The sequence below is a fragment of the Oncorhynchus tshawytscha genome, linkage group LG23, assembly GCF_018296145.1.
Source record: "Oncorhynchus tshawytscha isolate Ot180627B linkage group LG23, Otsh_v2.0, whole genome shotgun sequence".
Lineage (NCBI taxonomy): Eukaryota > Metazoa > Chordata > Actinopteri > Salmoniformes > Salmonidae > Oncorhynchus > Oncorhynchus tshawytscha.
In genome coordinates, this window is record NC_056451.1 from 25,778,035 (window position 1) to 25,803,939 (window position 25,905).

At 40.1% G+C, this 25,905-nt stretch overlaps 1 protein-coding gene across 1 annotated transcript in view; it reads right to left on the minus strand.

Moving 5' to 3' along the window:
• Window positions 1-25,905, minus strand: part of LOC112240612 (protein kinase C alpha type-like) — a 100,404-nt gene that overhangs the window by 50,868 nt on the left and 23,631 nt on the right. The window contains exons 3-4 of the mRNA XM_042305028.1: window positions 3,592-3,623; window positions 3,162-3,241 (exon numbers count right to left, since the gene is read on the minus strand). Of these exons, the coding sequence (XP_042160962.1) occupies window positions 3,162-3,241; window positions 3,592-3,623 (112 nt within the window). The remainder of the gene's footprint in view (window positions 1-3,161; window positions 3,242-3,591; window positions 3,624-25,905) is intronic.

The following is a 25,905-nucleotide window of genomic DNA, read 5'->3' on the forward strand; positions in this document are numbered from 1 at the left end:
AGGTTGGATGGAGAGCATTTGTGAACAGCAGTTTTCAGTTCTTTCCACAGTTCTCGATTGGAATCAGGTCTGGACTTTGACTTGGCCATTGTAACACCTGGATATGTTTATTTTTGAACCATTCCATTGTAGATTTTGCTTTATGTTTTGGATCATTGTCTTGTTGGAAGACAAATCTCCGTCCTAGTCTCAGGTCTTTTGCAGACTCCATCAGGTTTTCTTCCAGAATGGTCCTGTATTTGGCTCCATCCATCTTCCCATCAATTTTAACCATCTTCCCTGTCCCTGCTGAAGAAAAGCAGGCCCAAACCATGATGCTGCCACCACCATGTTTGACAGTGGGGATGGTGTGTTCAGGGTGATGAGCTGTGTTGCTTTTACGCCAAACATAACGTTTTGCATTGTTGCCAAAAAGTTAAATTTTGGTTTCATCTGACCAGAGCACCTTCTTCCACATGTTTGGTGTGTCTCCCAGGTGGCTTGTGGCAAACTTTAAACAACACTTTTTATGGATATCTTTAAGAAATGGCTTTCTTCTTGCCACTCTTCCATAAAGGCCAGATTTGTGCAATATACGACTGATTGTTGTCCTATGGACAGAGTCTCCCACCTCAGCTGTAGATCTCTGCAGTTCATCCAGAGTGATCATGGGCCTCTTGGCTGCATCTCTGATCAGTCTTCTCCTTGTATGAGCTGAAAGTTTAGAGGGACGGCCAGGTCTTGGTAGATTTGCAGTGGTCTGATACTCCTTCCATTTCAATATTATCGCTTGCGAAGTGCTCCTTGGGATGTTTAAAGCTTGGGAAATCTTTTTGTATCCAAATCCGGCTTTAAACTTCTTCACAACAGTATCTCGGACCTGCCTGGTGTGTTCCTAGTTCTTCATGATGCTCTCTGCGTTTTTAACGGACCTCTGAGACTATCACAGTGCAGGTGCATTTATACGGAGACTTGATTACACACAGGTGGATTGTATTTATCATCATTAGTCATTTAGGTCAACATTGGATCATTCAGAGATCCTCACTGAACTTCTGGAGAGAGTTTGCTGTACTGAAAGTAAAGGGGCTGAATAATTTTGCACGCCCAATTTTTCAGTTTTTGATTTGTTAAAAAAGTTTGAAATATCCAATAAATGTCGTTCCACTTCATGATTGTGTCCCACTTGTTGTTGATTCTTCACAAACAAATACAGTTTTATATCTTTATGTTTGAAGCCTGAAATGTGGCAAAAGGTCGCAAAGTTCAAGGGGGCCGAATACTTTCGCAAGGCACTGTAAGTCATTGAGAAAGACAGACAGGAGAGTAGTAAGTCAATGAGACAGACAGGGAGAGACATAAGAGGAGTAAGTCATTCAGACAGACAGACAGACAGACAGACAGACAGACAGACAGACAGACAGACAGACAGACAGACAGACAGACAGACAGACATGACAGAGACAGACAGACGGACAGACAGACAGACAGACAGACAGACAGACAACAGAGACAGACAGACAGACAGACAGACAGACAGACAGACAGACATAAGACAGACAGAGACAAGTCATTCAGACAGACAGACAGACAGACAGACATGAGAGTAGTAAGTCAATGAGACAGACAGGGACGAGACATAAGACAGGAGACAACAGTCATTCAGACAGACAGACAGACAGACAGACAGACAGACAGACAGACAGACAGACAGACAGACAGACAGACAGACAATGAGACAGACAGGGAGAGACATAAGAGGACAGTAACAGACATTCAGACAGACAGACAGACAGACAGACAGACAGACAGACATGAGACAGACAGACAGACAGACATAGTAGTAAGTCATTGAGACAGACGGACAGACAGACAGACAGACAGACAGACAGACAGAAGACAGACAGACAGACAGACAGACAGACAGAGACAGACAGACAGACAGACAGAGACAGACAGACAGACAGAGACAGACAGACAGACAGACAGACAGACAGACAGACAGACAGACAGACAGACAGACAGACAGACAGACAGACAGACAGAGACAGACAGACATGAGAGTAGTAAGTTATTGAGACAGACAGACAGAGAGTAGTAAGTCATTGAGAGAGGAACATCGTCATGTTTATGTGTTGTCATAAACGGGGGGAACTGAGGAGAAACGAGGGAGAGATTGAGAGTGGTATATTCATGGCAACCAATTACATTTCTCTGCTGGGAAGAGAGTTCGATATGTTAATGGAATGTGTTCCTGGGGAAGCCTGAATCATCTCTATCTGCTTTTCAGCTTATCAGTTTCTTCCCCATCCACATCCCGTACCTCTCTAACTGTCTGTCTTCCTCTCCTCATCCTCTCTACTCCCCAAACCCCATCTCACACCCTTTGAGCTTAACTTTGAGAACACCCCCCACCTCTTTCATTCTCTGCCAACTCTCTCTCTCTCTGAGCCAAGCTCTTCCTCCCAATTCCACCCTGTCAATCGTTCTCCCTCGCATACACACACACATACACTCAATAGTGCGCACTCTCTCTCTCTCTCTCTCTCTCTCTCTCTCTCTGACCTAATTTCTGATCCAGTTTATTTAGCTGGCAGATAAAAGTCTGAAAAGAGACAAACCTCTTTGAAATCCCAAAGAGAGACAGAGAGAGGGAGCAATCTGTTCACCCTCTCTACCTCTGATCATGTCTCTCAGTCTTCCTCCCCCTCTCAACCTGGATCCCTCACTCCTCCTCCCTCCTCTTTGTTTTATCTTCTCCGTCATTCTCTCTCTTTCTCTTCCTCTCTCTGGATGGATTGGCAAGATAAAGGGAGGTGTGAGGGATGCCTGAAAAGGGGAAGTGTGGAGTGGAGGGATGAATAGATGGAGAGATGTAAAGATCTATATAAGGATGAATGACAGTAAAGGCGGAGTGGAGGAATGACATACAGAGGGACAGACATGTGTGTGTGTGTGTGTGTGTGTGTGTGTGTGTGTGTGTGTGTGTGTGTGCGGCTGTCTGGAATGATGGATGGATACGGGAGGAGGGATGGAGGGATGGAAGGAGGAAGGAAGGAAGGAAGGAAGGAAGGAAGGAAGGAAGGAAGGAAGGAAGGAAGGAAGGAAGGAAGGAAGGAAGGAAGGAAGGAAGGAAGGAGAGGTGAGTGTAAAAGCTGGGAGAAGGGGGAAGATTGACTCACTTCTGTAGGAGCAGTGGGGGCTCCAGGACAGGTGAAGGTTACATACTCGTGACATCGCTTGTGGACAGAGAAACTGCACACTGCCACAAAACACAGAGCAGAAAGACAATCAACACATTACTACAGCCAAATACATTTGATCCCTGCTTATAAAAACCTCATCTGATTCCAAGAATAATGTGGTAAATGTGTGTGTTCTAGTCTTTGTCAAATAAAAAAACGAACTGCTGGATGTCATTGTGATCACGAATGTTCACTAGGGGTTCAATGTCAAAAACACAATGCATCAATCAATACCAAGATAAAATATTCCTTCATCAATGGTATAATTGCTGTTAACGTCTTTGGACAAATGCATTTGTAAAATGTGTTGTAAAAAAATGGTAATGATCGGCTGATTGATGATAATTTATGATCCAATAATCCTTACCTTGACATTGAAATCCCTGCTTTCCAATTCCCCTGTGTGGAACAAACCATAACACAACACAGAAACCATCACTGATTTACAAACCACACAACTGAAAGGACTGGCCTGCTCAGTGGAAGATGAGCAGATGGGCCTGAACAGAAAGAGGTGCATCATTTGGTGCAGTGCTGTAACCCACGAATAATCCAATGTTAACAAATCAAGACGGCTATAGCACTTATAGATATGGCTCCTTCTTTTGTTTTATCAAATAACAGCAGCCGACAAGGACGCATCAGCAGAAACCCTCAGAATTACGGGGGTGTTGTGGCAAAAACATGTCCTTGTGATGGCTTTTATGGAATAAAACAGCAGAAATACAGTGAGAGTGTCTGAGAGTGAGCTGCAGGACATAGATTACTACACTTACTGTAGTGCTGTTCAGGTCAACTAGGAGAGAGAGGGGGGAGTAGGGTTATTGCCTCTCTCACACACACACCAAACACCCATACACCCCCTCCTAACCCACTCCTCACTCCTCCTCCCCCTCTCCCTTTCCTCCTCCCCCTCCCCCTCATCCCACTCCCCCTCCTTCTCTTCCTCCCCCTCCTTCTCCTCCTCCTGTTCCTCTTCCTCCCCCTCCTTCTCCTCCTTCTGTTCCTCTTCCTCCCCCTCCTTCTCCTCCTCCTGTTCCTCTTCCTCCCCCTCCTTCTCCTCCTCCTCTTCCTCCTCCTCCTCCTCCTCCTCATCCTCCAGAGTTGCAGTCTTCTACTACTCTCCTTAGATCTTAATTGAATAATTAAATCTATTGATTGGCTAAAGAGTCCACTCAGTCAGTTTACTGGCTGTGAATCAGCTGCTGATTAAAAAGGTAAGCAGCAGAGAGGCGGGAGAACAACACCCTACAGAAAGAGGGCCCTTGAGGATCACACTGAAGTACCCCCCCAGGTTCATATCAATAGTCACAGAGCTCTCCTCTCCTCTCCTCAATTTGCACTGTCTGACAACGACAGGCTTGTGACCTAGTGAAGGAGGGGAAATGACATCCGTCATATTGGTTTCACCTCTTCAGTGTTTCCATATCAGCACAGATGAAGGAGAGGAGACGAGGAGTGTAAACCAGTTCTTTGTACTGTCCACCAGAGAGTGCCAGAGAGGCAGAGCTACATTAGACAGCCAAACAGCACCACCTGATGGTCATAGGATGACAGGACAGAAGACAAGCCAAAAGCATCTATCTGGAGAATCCTATTATATTAGGAAAGTAGGGAAAAGGAAACTGACTACCTAGTTAGTTGTACAACTGAATGCATTCAACTGAAATGTGCCTTCCGCATTCAACCCAACCCCTCTGAATCCAATTAAAGATACATATCTATTTATTCGGCCATACATCCACCACATATACAGTGGGGCAAAAAAGTATTTAGTCAGCCACCAATTGTGCAAGTTCTCCCACTTAAAAAGATGAGAGAGGCCTGTAATTTCGATCATAGGTACACTTCAACTATGACAGACAAAATTAGAAAAAAAATCCAGAAAATCACGTTGTAGGATTTTTAAATTAATTTATTTGCAAATTATGGTGGAAAATAAGTATTTGGTCACCTACAAACGAGCAAGATTTCTAGCTCTCACAGACCTGTAACTTCTTCAAGAGGCTCCTCTGTCCTCCACTCGTTACCTGTATTAATGGCACCTGTTTGAACTTGTTATCAGTATAAAAGACACCTGTCCACAACCTCAAACAGTCACACTCCAAACTCCACTATTGCCAAGACCAAAGAGCTGTCAAAGGACACCAGAAACAAAATTGTAGACCTGCACCAGGCTGGGAAGACTGAATCTGCAATAGGTAAGCAGCTTGGTTTGAAGAAATCAACTGTGGGAGCAATTATTAGGAAATGGAAGACATACAAGACCACTGATAATCTCCCTCGATCTGGGGCTCCACGCAAGATCTCACCCTGTGGGGTCAAAATGATCACAAGAATGGTGAGCAAAAATCCCGGAACCACATGGGGGACCTAGTGAATGACCTGCAGAGAGCTGGGACCAAAGTAACAAAGCCTACCATCAGTAACACACTACGCTGCCAGGGACTCAAATCCTGCAGTGCCAGACGTGTCCCCCTGCTTAAGCCAGTACATCTCCAGGCCCGTCTGAAGTTTGCTAGAGAGCATTTGGATGATCCAGAAGACGATTGGGAGAATGTCATATGGTCAGATGAAACCAAAATATAACTTTTTGGTAAAAACTCAACTCGTCGTGAATGCTGAGTTGCATCCAAAGAACATCCAAAGAACACCATACCTACTGTGAAGCATGGGAGTGGAAACATCATGCTTTGGGGCTGTTTTTCTGCAAATGGACTAGGACGATTGATCCATTTAAAGGAAAGAATGATGGGGCCATGTATCGTGAGATTTTGAGTGAAAACCTCATTCCATCAGCAAGGGCATTGAAGATGAAACGTGGCTGGGTCTTTCAGCATGACAATGATCCCAAACACACAGCCCAGGCAACGAAGGAGTGGCTTCGTAAGAAGCATTAAGGTCCTGGAGTGGCCTAGCCAGTCTCCAGATCTCAACCCCATAGAAAATCTTTGGAGGGAGTTGAAAGTCCGTATTGCCCAGCAACAATCCCAAAACATCACTGCTCTAGAGGAGATCTACATGGAGGAATTGGCCAAAATACCAGCAACAGTGTGTGAAAACCTTGTGAAGACTTACAGAAAACGTTTGACCTCTGTCATTGTAACGGTTTTCTTTAGGTGAAGTAGAGGCGGACCAAAATGCAGCGTGATTGTTATTCATTGTACTTTAATAAAGAAACTGTACACGAATAAACTACTAAAACAACAAACGTGCGAAAACCTAAAACAGTCCTATCTGGTGCAAAACACAGAGACAGGAACAATCACACAGTGAAACCCAGGCTACCTAAATATGGTTCCCAATCAGAGACAATGACTAACACCTGCCTCTGATTGAGAACCATATCAGGCCAGACATAGAAATAGACAAACAAGACATCCAACATAGAATGCCCACTCAGATCACACCCTGACCAACCAAAACATAGAAACATACAAAGCAAACTATGGTCAGGGCGTGACAGTCATTGCCAACAAAGGGTATATAACAAAGTATTGAGATAAACGTTTGTTATTGACCAAATACTTATTTTCCACCATAATTTGCAAATAAATTCATAAAAAAATCTTACAATATGATTTTCTGGATTTTTAAAAATAATTTTGTCTGTCATAGTTGAAGTTTACCTATGATGAAAATTACAGGCCTGTCTCATCTGGGAGAACTTGCACAATTGGTGGCTGACTAAATACTTTTTTGCCCCACTGTACATGGCTGTCATATGATAATGTGTAGCGATCTATTCCTGTACCAGGGGAATGGAGAGGAGACCCTGTGAAGTCTCGACAAAGGCCCTGCAGGCAGAATATTGACAATAGAAAGTCTCCTTTCAATCCCCTGGTGTTTGTTGTCAATAGTATACAGCCCTAGAGGATGTGATTTGAACTGTGTAGTACTGATCTCTTTTATCATGTCTATTGTAGGAAACCAGTAGAATCTCCACAGGGAGAGATGGAGAGATGCCTGTAACTCGTGTGGAAGACTGCTGTCTGGAGTGCTATGGTATTTTTGTGATGTGTATTTTTAAACGACCAAACCAAAATCTAAGAGAGCGCTACCATATCTATCTTTCCTCCTTTGTGAAATAATCAGACTGTAACTTTGACAGTCATTCACCGAAATGTACTGCAAACTTCCCAGAGGCTGTTGGCGAGAGGAGAGGCCTGCACTCAGCCTACCCTCTCCACCATATGTCCACACACACATCCACCCACAGAGACGTGCACGCACAGATTCTACACTGGCCTGCTTTGGGTGTGTCTGCCAGAATGAGCTTACTGTACGTGATACTGGGCTTCCAACTAGTCTTGGGTCATGTATGGTGACTGTGTGAGCATGAACACGTTTGTTACTGTGTGTGTTATGTGTCTGTGTACACACACTGTACTGTCTAGTGGTGTGTGTGTGTTTTACCAGATGAAGTTGGTGCTGTGGCTGCAGTTTTAGAGTTAGTGGAAAGATTGAAGAGGTGGCCAGTGAACTATTGAGACCTGGAATGTTTGTAACTGTGGGCTTCTGCTGATTCATAATGTGTGTGTAAGTGTGGGTTTCTGCAGATTCATAATGTGTGTGTCAGTGTGGGTTTCTGCAGATGCATAATGTGATTGTAAGTGTGGGTTTCTGCAGATTCATAATGTGTATGTGTAAGTGTGGGTTTCTGCTGATTCATAATGTGATTGTAAGTGTGGGTTTCTGCAGATTCATAATGTGTGTGTAAGTGTGGGTTTCTGCAGATTCATAATGTGATTGTAAGTGTGGGTTTCTGCAGATTCATAATGTGTGTGTAAGTGTGGGTTTCTGCTGATTCATAATGTGTGTGTAAGTGTGGGTTTCTGCAGATTCATAATGTGTGGTAAGTGTTTTCTGCAGATTCATAATGTGATTGTAAGTGTGGGTTTCTGCAGATTCATAATGTGATTGTAAGTGTGGGTTTCTGCAGATTCATAATGTGTGTGTAAGTGTGGGTTTCTGCTGATTCATAATGTGTTTGTAAGTGTGGGTTTCTGCAGATTCATAATGTGATTGTAAGTGTGGGTTTCTGCAGATTCATAATGTGATTGTAAGTGTGGTTTTCTGCAGATTCATAATGTGTGTGTAAGTGTGGTTTTCTGCAGATTCATAATGTGTGTGTAAGTGTGGGTTTCTGCAGATTCATAATGTGTGTGTAAGTGTGGGTTTCTGCAGATCCATAATGTGATTGTAAGTGTTGGTTTCTGCAGATTCATAATGTGTGTGTGTGGGTTTCTGCAGATTCATAATGTGATTGTTTCTGCAGATTCAGTGTGGGTTTTTCTGCAGATTCATAATGTGTGTGTAAGTGTGGGTTTCTGCAGATTCATAATGTGTGTGTAAGTGTGGGTTTCTGCAGATTCATAATGTGTGTGTAAGTGTGGGTTTCTGCAGATTCATAATGTGTGTGTAAGTGTGGGTTTCTGCAGATTCATAATGTGAAGTGTGGGTTTCTGCAGATTCATAATGTGTGTAAGTGTTTTCTGCAGATTCATAATGTGTGTGGGTTTCTGCAGATTCATAATGTGTGTAAGTGTGGGTTTCTGCAGATTCATAATGTGTTGTAAGTGTGTAAGTGTGGGTTTCTGCAGATTCATAATGTGTGTGTAAGTGTGGGTTTCTGCAGATTCATAATGTGTTGTATAGTGTGGGTTTCTGCAGATTCATAATGTGATTGTAAGTGTGGGTTTCTGCAGATTCATAATGTGTGTGTAAGTGTGGGTTTCTGCAGATTCATAATGTGTGTGTAAGTGTGGTTTCTGCAGATTCATAATGTGATTGTAAGTGTGGGTTTCTGCAGATTCATAATGTGATTGTAAGTGTGGGTTTCTGCAGATTCATAATGTGATTGTAAGTGTGGGTTTCTGCAGATTCATAATGTGTTGTAAGTGTGGGTTTCTGCAGATTCATAATGTGTGTGTAAGTGTGGGTTTCTGCAGATTCATAATGTGTGTGTAAGTGTGGGTTTCTGCAGATTCATAATGTGATTGTAAGTGTGGGTTTCTGCAGATTCATAATGAATGTGGGTTTCTGCAGATGTGGGTTTTGCTGATTCATAATGTGATTGTAAGTGTGGGTTTCTGCAGATTCATAATGTGTGTGTAAGTGTGGGTTTCTGCAGATTCATAATGTGATTGTAAGTGTGGGTTTCTGCAGATTCATAATGTGATTGTAAGTGTGGGTTTCTGCAGATTCATAATGTGTTGTAAGTGTGGGTTTCTGCAGATTCATAATGTGTGTGTAAGTGTGGGTTTCTGCAGATTCATAATGTGATTGTAAGTGTGGGTTTTTCTGCAGATTCATAATGTGATTGTAAGTGTGGGTTTCTGCAGATTCATAATGTGTGTGTAAGTGTGGGTTTCTGCAGATTCATAATGTGTGTGTAAGTGTTTTCTGCAGATTCATAATGTGTGTGTAAGTGTGGGTTTCTGCAGATTCATAATGTGTGTAAGTGTGGGTTTCTGCAGATTCATAATGTGTGTAAAGTGTGGGTTTCTGCAGATTCATAATGTGTGTGTAAGTGTGGGTTTCTGCAGATTCATAATGTGTGTTGTAAGTGTGGGTTTCTGCAGATTCATAATGTGTGTGTAAGTGTGGTTTCTGCAGATTCATAATGTGTGTGTAAGTGTGTTTTCTGCAGATTCATAATGTGATTGTAAGTGTGGGTTTCTGCAGATTCATAATGTGTTGTAAGTGTGGGTTTCTGCAGATTCATAATGTGTTGTAAGTGTGGGTTTCTGCAGATTCATAATGTGTGTAAGTGTGGGTTTCTGCAGATTCATAATGTGTGTAAGTGTGGGTTTCTGCAGATTCATGATGTGTGTGTAAGTGTGGGTTTCTGCAGATTCATAATGTGATTGCACGTGTGGGTTTCTGCTGATTCATAATGTGTTTGTAAGTGTGGGTTTCTGCAGATTCATAATGTGTGTGTAAGTGTGGGTTTGTGCAGATTCATAATGTGTGTGTAAGTGTGGTTTTCTGCAGATTCATAATGTGTGTGTAAGTGTGGGTTTCTGCAGATTCATAATGTGTGTGTAAGTGTGGGTTTCTGCAGATTCATAATGTGTGTATAAGTGTGGCATTCTGCAGATTCATAATGTGTGTGTAAGTGTGGGTTTCTGCAGATTCATAATGTGATTGTAAGTGTGGGTTTCTGCAGATTCATAATGTGTTGTAAGTGTGGGTTTCTGCAGATTCATAATGTGTGTGTAAGTGTGGGTTTCTGCAGATTCATAATGTGTGTGTGTAAGTGTGGGTTTCTGCAGATTCATAATGTGTTGTAAGTGTGGGTTTCTGCAGATTCATAATGTGTGTGTAAGTGTGGGTTTCTGCAGATTCATAATGTGTTGTAAGTGTTTCTGCAGATTCATAATGGTTTCTGCAGATTCATAATGTGATTGTAAGTGTGGGTTTCTGCAGATTCATAATGTGTGTGTAAGTGTGGGTTTCTGCAGATTCATAATGTGTGTGTAAGTGTGGGTTTCTGCAGATTCATAATGTGATTGTAAGTGTGGGTTTCTGCAGATTCATAATGTGTGTTGTAAGTGTGGGTTTCTGCAGATTCATAATGTGATTGTAAGTGTGGGTTTCTGCAGATTCATAATGTGTGTGTAAGTGTGGGTTTCTGCAGATTCATAATGTGTTTGTAAGTGTGGGTTTCTGCAGATTCATAATGTGATTGTAAGTGTGGGTTTCTGCAGATTCATAATATGATTGTAAGTATGGGTTTCTGCAGATTCATAATGTGTGTGTAAGTGTGGGTTTCTGCAGATTCATAATGTGGGTTTCTGTAGATTCATAATGTGTTTTCTGCAGATTCATAATGTGTGGGTGTAAGTGTGGGTTTCTGCAGATTCATAATGTGATTGTAAGTGTGGGTTTCTGCAGATTCATAATGTGTGTGTAAGTGTGGGTTTCTGCAGATTCATAATGTGATTGTAAGTGTGGGTTTCTGCAGATTCATAATGTGTGTGTAAGTGTGGGTTTCTGCAGATTCATAATGTGTTGTAAGTGTGGGTTTCTGCAGATTCATAATGTGTGTGTAAGTGTGGGTTTCTGCAGATTCATAATGTGTGTGTAAGTGTGGGTTTCTGCAGATTCGTAATGTGTGTGTAAGTGTGGGTTTCTGCAGATTTGTAATGTGTGTGTAAGTGTGGGTTTCTGCAGATTCATAATGTGTTTGTAAGTGTGTGTTTCTGCAGATTCATAATGTGATTGTAAGTGTGGGTTTCTGCAGATTCATAATGTGTGTGTAAGTGTGGGTTTCTGCAGATTCATAATGTGTGTGTAAGTGTGGGTTTCTGCAGATTCATAATGTGTTTGTAAGTGTGGGTTTCTGCAGATTCATAATGTGTGTGTAAGTGTGGGTTTCTGCAGATTCATAATGTGTGTGTAAGTGTGGGTTTCTGCAGATTCATAATGTGTGTGTAAGTGTGGGTTTCTGCAGATTCATAATGTGTTGTAAGTGTGGGTTTCTGCAGATTCATAATGTGTTGTAAGTGTGGGTTTCTGCAGATTCATAATGTGATTGTAAGTGTGGGTTTCTGCAGATTCATAATGTGTGTGTAAGTGTGGGTTTCTGCAGATTCATAATGTGATTGTAAGTGTGGGTTTCTGCAGATTCATAATGTGTGTGTAAGTGTGGGTTTCTGCAGATTCATAATGTGTGTGTAAGTGTGGGTTTCTGCAGATTCATAATGTGTGTGTAAGTGTGGTTTTCTGCAGATTCATAATGTGAGTGTAAGTGTGAGTTTCTGCAGATTCATAATGTGTGTAAGTGTGGGTTTCTGCAGATTCATAATGTGTGTGTAAGTGTGGGTTTCTGCAGATTCATAATGTGTGTGTAAGTGTGGGTTTCTGCAGATTCATAATGTGTGTGTAAGTGTGGGTTTCTGCAGATTCATAATGTGTGTGTAAGTGTGGGTTTCTGCAGATTCATAATGTGTGTGTAAGTGTGGGTTTCTGCAGATTCATAATGTGATTGTAAGTGTGGGTTTCTGCAGATTCATAATGTGATTGTAAGTGTGGGTTTCTGCAGATTCATAATGTGTTTGTAAGTGTGGGTTTCTGCAGATTCATAATGTGTGTGTAAGTGTGGGTTTCTGCTGATTCATAATGTGATTGTAAGTGTGGGTTTCTGCAGATTCATAATGTGTGTGTAAGTGTGGGTTTCTGCTGATTCATAATGTGATTGTAAGTGTGGGTTTCTGCAGATTCATAATGTGATTGTAAGTGTGGGTTTCTGCAGATTCATAATGTGTGTGTAAGTGTGGGTTTCTGCAGATTCATAATGTGTGTGTAAGTGTGGGTTTCTGCTGATTCATAATGTGATTGTAAGTGTGGGTTTCTGCAGATTCATAATGTGATTGTAAGTGTGGGTTTCTGCAGATTCATAATGTGATTGTAAGTGTGGGTTTCTGCAGATTCATAATGTGTGTAAGTGTGGGTTTCTGCAGATTCATAATGTGTTGTAAGTGTGGGTTTCTGCAGATTCATAATGTGATTGTAAGTGTGGGTTTCTGCAGATTCATAATGTGATTGTAAGTGTGGGTTTCTGCAGATTCATAATGTGTGTAAGTGTGGGTTTCTGCAGATTCATAATGTGTGTGTGTGTGGGTTTCTGCAGATTCATAATGTGTGTGTAAGTGTGGGTTTCTGCAGATTCATAATGTGATTAAGTGTGGGTTTCTGCAGATTCATAATGTGTTGTAAGTGTGGGTTTCTGCAGATTCATAATGTGTGTGTAAGTGTGGGTTTCTGCAGATTCATAATGTGTGTGTAAGTGTGGGTTTCTGCAGATTCATAATGTGTGTGTGGGTTTCTGCAGATTCATAATGTGATTGTAAGTGTGGGTTTCTGCAGATTCATAATGTGTGTTGTAAGTGTGGGTTTCTGCAGATTCATAATGTGTGAAGTGTGGGTTTCTGCAGATTCATAATGTGTGTGTAAGTGTGGGTTTCTGCAGATTCATAATGTGTGTGTAAGTGTGGGTTTCTGCAGATTCATAATGTGATTGTAAGTGTGGGTTTCTGCAGATTCATAATGTGATTGTAAGTGTGGGTTTCTGCAGATTCATAATGTGTTTGTAAGTGTGGGTTTCTGCTGATTCATAATGTGGTTGTAAGTGTGGGTTTCTGCAGATTCATAATGTGTGTGTCAGTGTGGGTTTCTGCAGATTCATAATGTGTTTGTAAGTGTGGGTTTCTGCAGATTCATAATGTGATTGTAAGTGTGGGTTTCTGCAGATTCATAATGTGTGTGTAAGTGTGGGTTTCTGCAGATTCATAATGTGTGTGTAAGTGTGGGTTTCTGCAGATTCATAATGTGTTTGTAAGTGTGGGTTTCTGCAGATTCATAATGTGATTGTAAGTGTGGGTTTCTGCAGATTCATAATGTGTGTAAGTGTGGGTTTCTGCAGATTCATAATGTGTGTAAGTGGGTTTCTGCAGATTCATAATGTGTGGTTTTCTGCAGATTCATAATGTGTGTGTAAGTGTGGGTTTCTGCAGATTCATAATGTCTGTGTAAGTGTGGGTTTCTGCAGATTCATAATGTGTGTATAAGTGTGGCTTTCTGCAGATTCATAATGTGTGTGTAAGTGTGGGTTTCTGCAGATTCATAATGTGTGTTTAAGTGTGGGTTTCTGCAGATTCATAATGTGTGTGTAAGTGTGGTTTTCTGCTGATTCATAATGTGTGTGTACGTGTGGGTTTCTGCTGATTCATAATGTGTGTGTAAGTGTGGGTTTCTGCAGATTCATAATGTGTGTGTAAGTGTGGGTTTCTGCAGAGTCATAATGTGTGTGTAAGTGTGGGTTTCTGCAGATTCATAATGTGTGTGTAAGTGTGGGTTTCTGCAGATTCATAATGTGTGTGTAAGTGTGGGTTTCTGCAGATTCATAATGTTTCTGCATTCATAATGTGTTGTAAGTGTGGGTTTCTGCAGATTCATAATGTGTTGTAAGTGTGGGTTTCTGCAGATTCATAATGTGTGTGTAAGTGTGGGTTTCTGCAGATTCATAATGTGTTGTAAGTGTGGGTTTCTGCAGATTCATAATGTGATTGTAAGTGTGGGTTTCTGCAGATTCATAATGTGATTGTAAGTGTTTTCTGCAGATTCATAATGTGTGTAAGTGTGGGTTTCTGCAGATTCATAATGTGTAAGTGTGGGTTTCTGCAGATGTGGTTTCTGCTGATTCATAATGTGTTTGTAAGTGTGGGTTTCTGCAGATTCATAATGTGTGTGTAAGTGTGGGTTTGTGCAGATTCATAATGTGTGTGTAAGTGTGGTTTTCTGCAGATTCATAATGTGTGTGTAAGTGTGGGTTTCTGCAGATTCATAATGTGTGTTTAAGTGTGGGTTTCTGCAGATTCATAATGTGTGTGTAAGTGTGGGTTTCTGCTGATTCATAATGTGTGTGTAAGTGTGGGTTTCTGCAGATTCATAATGTGTGTGTAAGTGTGGGTTTCTGCAGATTCATAATGTGTGTGTGTGGGTTTCTGCAGATTCATAATGTGTGTGTAAGTGTGGGTTTCTGCAGATTCATAATGTGATTGTAAGTGTGGGTTTCTGCAGATTCATAATGTGATTGCACGTGTGGGTTTCTGCTGATTCATAATGTGTTTGTAAGTGTGGGTTTCTGCAGATTCATAATGTGTGTGTAAGTGTGGGTTTGTGCAGATTCATAATGTTATTGTAAGTGTGGGTTTCTGCAGATTCATAATGTGTGTGTAAGTGTGGGTTTCTGCAGATTCATAATGTGATTGTAAGTGTGGGTTTCTGCAGATTCATAATGTGATTGTAAACGTGGGTTTCTGCAGATTCATAATGTGTGTAAGTGTGGGTTTCTGCTGATTCATAATGTGTTGTAAGTGTGGGTTTCTGCAGATTCATAATATGATTGTAAGTATGGGTTTCTGCAGATTCATAATGTGTTTGTAAGTGTGGGTTTCTGCAGATTCATAATGTGATTGTAAGTGTGGGTTTCTGCAGATTCATAATGTGTGTGTATGTGTGGGTTTCTGCAGATTCATAATGTGTATGTAAGTGTGGGTTTCTGCAGATTCATAATGTGTTTGTAAGTGTGGGTTTCTGCTGATTCATAATGTGATTGTAAGTGTGGGTTTCTGCAGATTCATAATGTGTGTGTAAGTGTGGGTTTCTGCAGATTCATAATGTGTGTGTGTGGGTTTCTGCAGATTCATAATGTGTGTGTAAGTGTGGGTTTCTGCAGATTCATAATGTGTGTGTAAGTGTGGGTTTCTGCAGATTCATAATGTGTGTGTAAGTGTGGGTTTCTGCAGATTCATAATGTGTGTGTAAGTGTGGGTTTCTGCAGATTCGTAATGTGTGTGTAAGTGTGGGTTTCTGCAGATTCATAATGTGTGTGTAAGTGTGGGTTTCTGCAGATTCATAATGTGATTGTAAGTGTGGGTTTCTGCAGATTCATAATGTGAGATTCATAATGTGAGTGTGGGTTTCTGCAGATTCATAATGTGATGTGTGGGTTTCTGCAGTGTGGGTTTCTGCAGATTCATAATGTGTGTGTAAGTGTGGGTTTCTGCAGATTCATAATGTGTGTGTAAGTGTGGGTTTCTGCAGATTCATAATGTGTGTGTAAGTGTGGGTTTCTGCAGATTCATAATGTGTGTGTAAGTGTGGGTTTCTGCAGATTCATAATGTGATTGTAAGTGTGGGTTTCTGCAGATTCATAATGTGTGTGTAAGTGTGGGTTTCTGCAGATTCATAATGTGTGTAAGTGTGGGTTTCTGCTGATTCATAATGTGATTGTAAGTGTGGGTTTCTGCAGATTCATAATATGTGTGTAAGTGTGGGTTTCTGCAGATTCATAATGTGATTGTAAGTGTGGGTTTCTGCAGATTAATAATGTGATTGTAAGTGTGTGTTTCTGCAGATTCATAATGTGTGTGTAAGTGTGGGTTTCTGCAGATTCATAATGTGTTTGTAAGTGTGGGTTTCTGCAGATTCATAATGTGATTGTAAGTGTGGGTTTCTGCAGATTCATAATGTGATTGTAAGTGTGGATTTCTGCAGATTCATAATGTGTGTAAGTGTGGGTTTCTGCAGATTCATAATGTGTGTGTGTGGGTTTCTGCAGATTCATAATGTGTGTGTAAGTGTGGGTTTCTGCAGATTCATAATGTCTGTGTAAGTGTGGGTTTCTGCAGATTCATAATGTGTGTATAAGTGTGGCTTTCTGCAGATTCATAATGTGTGTGTAAGTGTGGGTTTCTGCAGATTCATAATGTGTGTTTAAGTGTGGGTTTCTGCAGATTCATAATGTGTGTGTAAGTGTGGTTTTCTGCTGATTCATAATGTGTGTGTAAGTGTGGGTTTCTGCAGATTCATAATGTGTGTGTAAGTGTGGGTTTCTGCAGATTCATAATGTGTTGTAAGTGTGGGTTTCTGCAGATTCATAATGTGATTGCACGTGTGGGTTTCTGCAGATTCATAATGTGATTCATAATGTGTGTAAGTGTGGGTTTCTGCAGATTCATAATGTGTGTGTAAGTGTGGGTTTCTGCAGATTCATAATGTGTTGTAAGTGTGGGTTTCTGCAGATTCATAATGTGTTGTAAGTGTGGGTTTCTGCAGATTCATAATGTGTGTGTAAGTGTGGGTTTCTGCAGATTCATAATGTGTGTGTAAGTGTGGGTTTCTGCAGATTCATAATGTGTTGTAAGTGTGGGTTTCTGCAGATTCATAATGTGATTGTAAGTGTGGGTTTCTGCAGATTCATAATGTGTGTTTCTGCAGATTCAAATGTGTGGGTTTTTCTGCAGATTCATAATGTGTTGTAAGTGTGGGTTTCTGCAGATTCATAATGTGATTGTAAGTGTGGGTTTCTGCAGATTCATAATGTGATTGTAAGTGTGGGTTTCTGCAGATTCATAATGTGTTTGTAAGTGTGGGTTTCTGCAGATTCATAATGTGTGTGTAAGTGTGGGTTTCTGCAGATTCATAATGTGTATTGTAAGTGTGGGTTTCTGCAGATTCATAATGTGTGTGTAAGTGTGGGTTTCTGCTGATTCATAATGTGATTGTAAGTGTGGGTTTCTGCAGATTCATAATGTGATTGTAAGTGTGGGTTTCTGCAGATTCATAATGTGTGTGTAAGTGTGGGTTTCTGCAGATTCATAATGTGTGTGTAAGTGTGGGTTTCTGCAGATTCATAATGTGATTGTAAGTGTGGGTTTCTGCAGATTCATAATGTGTGTGTAAGTGTGGGTTTCTGCAGATTCATAATGTGATTGTAAGTGTGGGTTTCTGCTGATTCATAATGTGTGTGTAAGTGTGGGTTTCTGCTGATTCATAATGTGTGTGTAAGTGTGGGTTTCTGCAGATTCATAATGTGATTGTAAGTGTGGGTTTCTGCAGATTCATAATGTGTTGTAAGTGTGGGTTTCTGCAGATTCATAATGTGTTGTAAGTGTGGGTTTCTGCAGATTCATAATGTGATTGTAAGTGTGGGTTTCTGCAGATTCATAATGTGATTGTAAGTGTGGGTTTCTGCAGATTCATAATGTGTGTAAGTGTGGGTTTCTGCAGATTCATAATGTGTGTAAGTGTGGGTTTCTGCAGATTCATAATGTGTGTGTAAGTGTGGGTTTCTGCAGATTCATAATGTGATGTGTAAGTGTGGGTTTCTGCAGATTCATAATGTGTGTATAGTGTGGTGGGTTTCTGCAGATTCATAATGTGTGTGTAAGTGTGGGTTTCTGCAGATTCATAATGTGTGTGTAAGTGTGGGTTTCTGCAGATTCATAATGTGTGTGTAAGTGTGGTTTTCTGCAGATTCATAATGTGTGTGTGTGGGTTTCTGCAGATTCATAATGTGTGTGTAAGTGTGGGTTTCTGCAGATTCATAATGTGATGTAAGTGTGGGTTTCTGCAGATTCATAATGTGTGTGTAAGTGTTTTCTGCAGATTCATAATGTGTGTTGTAAGTGTGTGTGGTTTCTGCAGATTCATAATGTGTGTGTAAGTGTGGGTTTCTGCAGATTCATAATGTGTGTGTAAGTGTGGGTTTCTGCAGATTCATAATGTGTTGTAAGTGTGGGTTTCTGCAGATTCATAATGTGTGTTGTAAGTGTGGGTTTCTGCAGATTCATAATTGTGTGTAAGTGTGGGTTTCTGCAGATTCATAATGTGTTGTAAGTGTGGGTTTCTGCAGATTCATAATGTGTGTGTAAGTGTGGGTTTCTGCAGATTCATAATGTGTGTAAGTGTTTTCTGCAGATTCATAATGTGTGTGTAAGTGTGGGTTTCTGCAGATTCATAATGTGATTGTAAGTGTGGGTTTCTGCAGATTCATAATGTGATTGTAAGTGTGGGTTTCTGCAGATTCATAATGTGTGTTGTAAGTGTGGGTTTCTGCAGATTCATAATGTGTTGTAAGTGTGGGTTTCTGCAGATTCATAATGTGATTGTAAGTGTGGGTTTCTGCAGATTCATAATGTGTGTGTAAGTGTGGGTTTCTGCAGATTCATAATGTGATTGTAAGTGTGGGTTTCTGCAGATTCATAATGTGATTGTAAGTGTGGGTTTCTGCAGATTCATAATGTGTGTGTAAGTGTGGGTTTCTGCAGATTCATAATGTGTGTGTAAGTGGGTTTCTGCAGATTCATAATGTGATTGTAAGTGTGGGTTTCTGCAGATTCATAATGTGTGTTGTAAGTGTGGGTTTCTGCAGATTCATAATGTGATTGTAAGTGTGGGTTTCTGCAGATTCATAATGTGTTTCTGTGTAAGTGTGGGTTTCTGCAGATTCATAATGTGTGTGTAAGTGTGGGTTTCTGCAGATTCATAATGTGATTGTAAGTGTGGGTTTCTGCAGATTCATAATGTGATTGTAAGTGTGGGTTTCTGCAGATTCATAATGTGTTTGTAAGTGTGGGTTTCTGCAGATTCATAATGTGTGGGTTTTCTGCAGATTCATAATGTGTTGTAAGTGTGGGTTTCTGCAGATTCATAATGTGATTGTAAGTGTGGGTTTCTGCAGATTCATAATGTGTGTGTAAGTGTGGGTTTCTGCAGATTCATAATGTGTTGTAAGTGTGTTTCTGCAGATTCATAATGGGTTTTTCTGCAGATTCATAATGTGATTGTAAGTGTGGGTTTCTGCAGATTCATAATGTGATTGTAAGTGTGGGTTTCTGCAGATTCATAATGTGTGTGTAAGTGTGGGTTTCTGCAGATTCATAATGTGATGTGTGGGTTTCTGCAGATTCATAATGTGTGATTGTAAGTGTGGGTTTCTGCAGATTCATAATGTGATTGTAAGTGTGGGTTTCTGCAGATTCATAATGTGTTGTAAGTGTGGGTTTCTGCAGATTCATAATGTGTTGTAAGTGTGGGTTTCTGCAGATTCATAATGTGATTGTAAGTGTGGGTTTCTGCAGATTCATAATGTGTTGTAAGTGTGGGTTTCTGCAGATTCATAATGTGTGTGTAAGTGTGGGTTTCTGCAGATTCATAATGTGTTGTAAGTGTGGGTTTCTGCAGATTCATAATGTGTTGTAAGTGTGGGTTTCTGCAGATTCATAATGTGTGTTGTGGGTTTCTGCAGATTCATAATGTGATTGTAAGTGTGGGTTTCTGCAGATTCATAATGTGTGTGTAAGTGTGGGTTTCTGCAGATTCATAATGTGATTGTAAGTGTGGATTTCTGCAGATTCATAATTTGTGTAAGTGTGGGTTTCTGCAGATTCATAATGTGTGTGTGTGGTTTTCTGTAGATTCATAATGTGTGTGTAAGATTGGGTTTCTGCAGATTCATAATGTGTTTGTAAGTGTGGGTTTCTGCAGATTCATAATGTGATTGTAAGTGTGGGTTTCTGCAGATTCATAATATGATTGTAAGTATGGGTTTCTGCAGATTCATAATGTGTTTGTAAGTGTGGGTTTCTGCAGATTCATAATGTGATTGTAAGTGTGGGTTTCTGCAGATTCATAATGTGTGTGTATGTGTGGGTTTAGGCAGATTCATAATGTGATTGTAAGTGTGGGTTTCTGCAGATTCATAATGTGTGTGTAAGTGTGGGTTTCTGCAGATTCATAATGTGATTGTAAGTGTGGGTTTCTGCAGATTCATAATGTGATTGTAAGTGTGGGTTTCTGCAGATTCATAATGTGTGGGTTTCTGCAATAATGTGTGGGTTTCTGCAGATTCATAATGTGATTGTAAGTGTGGGTTTCTGCAGATTCATAATGTGATTGTAAGTGTGGGTTTCTGCAGATTCATAATGTGATTGTAAGTGTGGGTTTCTGCAGATTCATAATGTGATTGTAAGTGTGGGTTTCTGCAGATTCATAATGTGTGTGTAAGTGTGGGTTTCTGCAGATTCATAATGTGTGTGTAAGTGTGGGTTTCTGCAGATTCATAATGTGATTGTAAGTGTGGGTTTCTGCAGATTCATAATGTGATTGTAAGTGTGGGTTTCTGCAGATTCATAATGTGTGTAAGTGTGGGTTTCTGCAGATTCATAATGTGTGGATTCATTTTTTCTGCAGATTCATAATGTGTGTGTAAGTGTGGGTTTCTGCAGATTCATAATGTGATTGTAAGTGTGGGTTTCTGCAGATTCATAATGTGTGTGTAAGTGTGGGTTTCTGCAGATTCATAATGTGTGTGTAAGTGTGGGTTTCTGCAGATTCATAATGTGATGTGTAAGTGTGGGTTTCTGCAGATTCATAATGTGATTGTAAGTGTGGGTTTCTGCAGATTCATAATGTGATTGTAAGTGTGGGTTTCTGCAGATTCATAATGTGTGTTGTAAGTGTGGGTTTCTGCAGATTCATAATGTGATTGTAAGTGTGGGTTTCTGCAGATTCATAATGTGTGTGTAAGTGTGGGTTTCTGCTGATTCATAATGTGTGTGTAAGTGTGGGTTTCTGCAGATTCATAATGTGTTTGTAAGTGTGGGTTTCTGCTGATTCATAATGTGATTGTAAGTGTGGGTTTCTGCAGATTCATAATGTGTGTGTAAGTGTGGGTTTCTGCAGATTCATAATGTGATTGTAAGTGTGGGTTTCTGCTGATTCATAATGTGATGTGTAAGTGTGGGTTTCTGCAGATTCATAATGTGTGTGTAAGTGTGTGGGTTTCTGCAGATTCATAATGTGATTGTAAGTGTGGGTTTCTGCAGATTCATAATGTGATTGTAAGTGTGGGTTTCTGCAGATTCATAATGTGATTGTAAGTGTGGATTTCTGCAGATTCATAATGTGTGTGTAAGTGTGGGTTTCTGCAGATTCATAATGTGATTGTAAGTGTGGGTTTCTGCAGATTCATAATGTGATTGTAAGTGTGGGTTTCTGCAGATTCATAATGTGTGTGTAACTGTGGGTTTCTGCTGATTCATAATGTGATTGTAAGTGTGGGTTTCTGCTGATTCATAATGTGATTGTAAGTGTGGGTTTCTGCAGATTCATAATGTGATTGTGTAAGTGTGGGTTTCTGCAGATTCATAATGTGATTGTAAGTGTGGGTTTCTGCAGATTCATAATGTGTTGTAAGTGTGGGTTTCTGCAGATTCATAATGTGATTGTAAGTGTGGGTTTCTGCAGATTCATAATGTGTTGTAAGTGTGGGTTTCTGATTCATAATGTGTGTGTAAGTGTGGGTTTCTGCAGATTCATAATGTGATTGTAAGTGTGGGTTTCTGCAGATTCATAATGTGTGTGTAAGTGTGGGTTTCTGCAGATTCATAATGTGATTGTAAGTGTGGGTTTCTGCAGATTCATAATGTGTGTGTAAGTGTGGGTTTCTGCAGATTCATAATGTGTTGTAAGTGTGGGTTTCTGCAGATTCATAATGTGATTGTAAGTGTGGGTTTCTGCAGATTCATAATGTGTTGTAAGTGTGGGTTTCTGCAGATTCATAATGTGTTGTAAGTGTGGGTTTCTGCAGATTCATAATGTGATGTGTATGTGGGTTTCTGCAGATTCATAATGTGATTGTAAGTGTGGGTTTCTGCAGATTCATAATGTGTTGTAAGTGTGGGTTTCTGCAGATTCATAATGTGATTGTAAGTGTGGGTTTCTGCAGATTCATAATGTGTGTGTAAGTGTGGGTTTCTGCAGATTCATGTGTTGTAAGTGTGGGTTTCTGCAGATTCATAATGTGATTGTAAGTGTGGGTTTCTGCAGATTCATAATGTGATTGTAAGTGTGGGTTTCTGCAGATTCATAATGTGTGTGTAAGTGTGGGTTTCTGTATTCATAATGTGTTGTAAGTGTTTTCTGCAGATTCATAATGTGTTGTAAGTGTGGGTTTCTGCAGATTCATAATGTGATTGTAAGTGTGGGTTTCTGCAGATTCATAATGTGATTGTAAGTGTGGGTTTCTGCAGATTCATAATGTGATTGTAAGTGTGGGTTTCTGCAGATTCATAATGTGATTGTAAGTGTGGGTTTCTGCAGATTCATAATGTGATTGTAAGTGTGGGTTTCTGCAGATTCATAATGTGATTGTAAGTGTGGGTTTCTGCAGATTCATAATGTGTTGTAAGTGTGGGTTTCTGCAGATTCATAATGTGTTGTAAGTGTGGGTTTCTGCAGATTCATAATGTGTGTGGGTTTCTGTTCATAATGTGTTGTATGTGGGTTTCTGCAGATTCATAATGTGATTGTAAGTGTGGGTTTCTGCAGATTCATAATGTGTGTGTAAGTGTGGGTTTCTGCAGATTCATAATGTGATTGTAAGTGTGGGTTTCTGCAGATTCATAATGTGTGTGTAAGTGTGGGTTTCTGCAGATTCATAATGTGTGTGTAAGTGTGGGTTTCTGCAGATTCATAATGTGTGTGTAAGTGTGGGTTTCTGCAGATTCATAATGTGTGTGTAAGTGTGGGTTTCTGCAGATTCATAATGTGTGTGTAAGTGTGGGTTTCTGCAGATTCATAATGTGTGTGTAAGTGTGGGTTTCTGCAGATTCATAATGTGTGTGTAAGTGTGGGTTTCTGCAGATTCATAATGTGTTGTAAGTGTGGGTTTCTGCAGATTCATAATGTGATTGTAAGTGTGGATTTCTGCAGATTCATAATGTGTGTGTAAGTGTGGGTTTCTGCAGATTCATAATGTGATTGTAAGTGTGGGTTTCTGCAGATTCATAATATGTGTGTAAGTGTGGGTTTCTGCAGATTCATAATGTGATTGTAAGTGTGGGTTTCTGCAGATTCATAATGTGTTTGTAAGTGTGGGTTTCTGCAGATTCATAATGTGATTGTAAGTGTGGGTTTCTGCAGATTCATAATGTGATTGTAAGTGTGGGTTTCTGCAGATTCATAATGTGTGTGTAAGTGTGGGTTTCTGCAGATTCATAATGTGTTTGTATGTGTGGGTTTCGGCATATTCATAATGTGTGTGTGTAAGTGTGGGTTTCTGCTGATTCATAATGTTTGTGTAAGTTTGGGTTTCTGCAGATTCATGATGTGTGTGTAAGTGTGGGTTTCTGCAGATTCATAATGTGTGTGTAAGTGTGGGTTTCTGGAGATTCATAATGTCTGTGTAAGTGTGTGTTTCTGCAGATTCATAATGTGTTGTAAGTGTTTCTGCAGATTCATAATGTTTTTGCAGATTCATAATGTGTGTGTAAGTGTGGGTTTCAGCAGATTCATAATTTGTGTGTATGTGTGGGTTTAGGCAGATTCATAATGTGTATGTAAGTGTGGGTTTCTGCAGATTCATAATGTGTTTGTAAGTGTGGGTTTCTGCTGATTCATAATGTGATTGTAAGTGTGGGTTTCTGCAGATTCATAATGTGTGTGTAAGTGTGGGTTTCTGCTGATTCATAATGTGATTGTAAGTGTGGGTTTCTGCAGATTCATAATGTGTGTGTAAGTGTGGGTTTCTGCAGATTCATAATGTGATTGTAAGTGTGGGTTTCTGCAGATTCATAATGTGTGTGTAAGTGTGGGTTTCTGCAGATTCATAATGTGATTGTAAGTGTGGGTTTCTGCAGATTCATAATGTGTTTGTAAGTGTGGGTTTCTGCAGATTCATAATGTGATTGTAAGTGTGGGTTTCTGCAGATTCATAATGTGTGTGTAAGTGTGGGTTTCTGCAGATTCATAATGTGTGTGTAAGTGTGGGTTTCTGCAGATTCATAATGTGATTGTAAGTGTGGGTTTCTGCAGATTCATAATGTGATTGTAAGTGTGGGTTTCTGCAGATTCATAATGTGATTGTAAGTGTGGGTTTCTGCAGATTCATAATGTTTGTGTTTCTGCAGATTCATAATGTGTGTGTAAGTGTGGGTTTCTGCTGATTCATAATGTGATTGTAAGTGTGGGTTTCTGCAGATTCATAATGTGATTGTAAGTGTGGGTTTCTGCAGATTCATAATGTGATTGTAAGTGTGGGTTTCTGCAGATTCATAATGTGATTGTAAGTGTGGGTTTCTGCAGATTCATAATGTGATTGTAAGTGTGGGTTTCTGCAGATTCATAATGTGATTGTAAGTGTGGGTTTCTGCAGATTCATAATGTGATTGTAAGTGTGGGTTTCTGCAGATTCATAATGTGTTGTAAGTGTGGGTTTCTGCAGATTCATAATGTGTGTGTAAGTGTGGGTTTCTGCAGATTCATAATGTGATTCATAATGTGAAAGTGTGGGTTTCTGCAGATTCATAATGTGATTGTAAGTGTGGGTTTCTGCAGATTCATAATGTGATTGTAAGTGTGGGTTTCTGCAGATTCATAATGTGATTGTAAGTGTGGGTTTCTGCAGATTCATAATGTGTGTGTAAGTGTGGGTTTCTGCAGATTCATAATGTGTGTGTAAGTGTGGGTTTCTGCAGATTCATAATGTGTTGTAAGTGTGGGTTTCTGCAGATTCATAATGTGATTGGGTTTCTGCAGATTCATAATGTGATTTCTTTCTGCAGATTCATAATGTGTGTGTAAGTGTGGGTTTCTGCAGATTCATAATGTGTTGTAAGTGTGGGTTTCTGCAGATTCATAATGTGATTGTAAGTGTGGGTTTCTGCAGATTCATAATGTGTTGTAAGTGTGGGTTTCTGCAGATTCATAATGTGATTGTATTCTGCAGATTCATAATGTGATTGTAAGTGTGGGTTTCTGCAGATTCATAATGTGTGTAAGTGTGGGTTTCTGCAGATTCATAATGTGTGTAAGGTTTCTGCAGATTCATAATGTGTTGTAAGTGTGGGTTTCTGCAGATTCATAATGTGATTGTAAGTGTGGGTTTCTGCAGATTCATAATGTGATTGTAAGTGTGGGTTTCTGCAGATTCATAATGTGAGTGTAAGTGTGGGTTTCTGCAGATTCATAATGTGATTGTAAGTGTGGGTTTCTGCAGATTCATAATGTGATTGTAAGTGTGGGTTTCTGCTGATTCATAATGTGATTGTAAGTGTGGGTTTCTGCAGATTCATAATGTGTGTGTAAGTGTGGGTTTCTGCAGATTCATAATGTGTGTGTAAGTGTGGGTTTCTGCAGATTCATAATGTGATTGTAAGTGTGGGTTTCTGCAGATTCATAATGTGTGTGTAAGTGTGGGTTTCTGCAGATTCATAATGTGATTGTAAGTGTGGGTTTCTGCAGATTCATAATGTGATTGTAAGTGTGGGTTTCTGCAGATTCATAATGTGATTGTAAGTGTGGGTTTCTGCAGATTCATAATGTGATT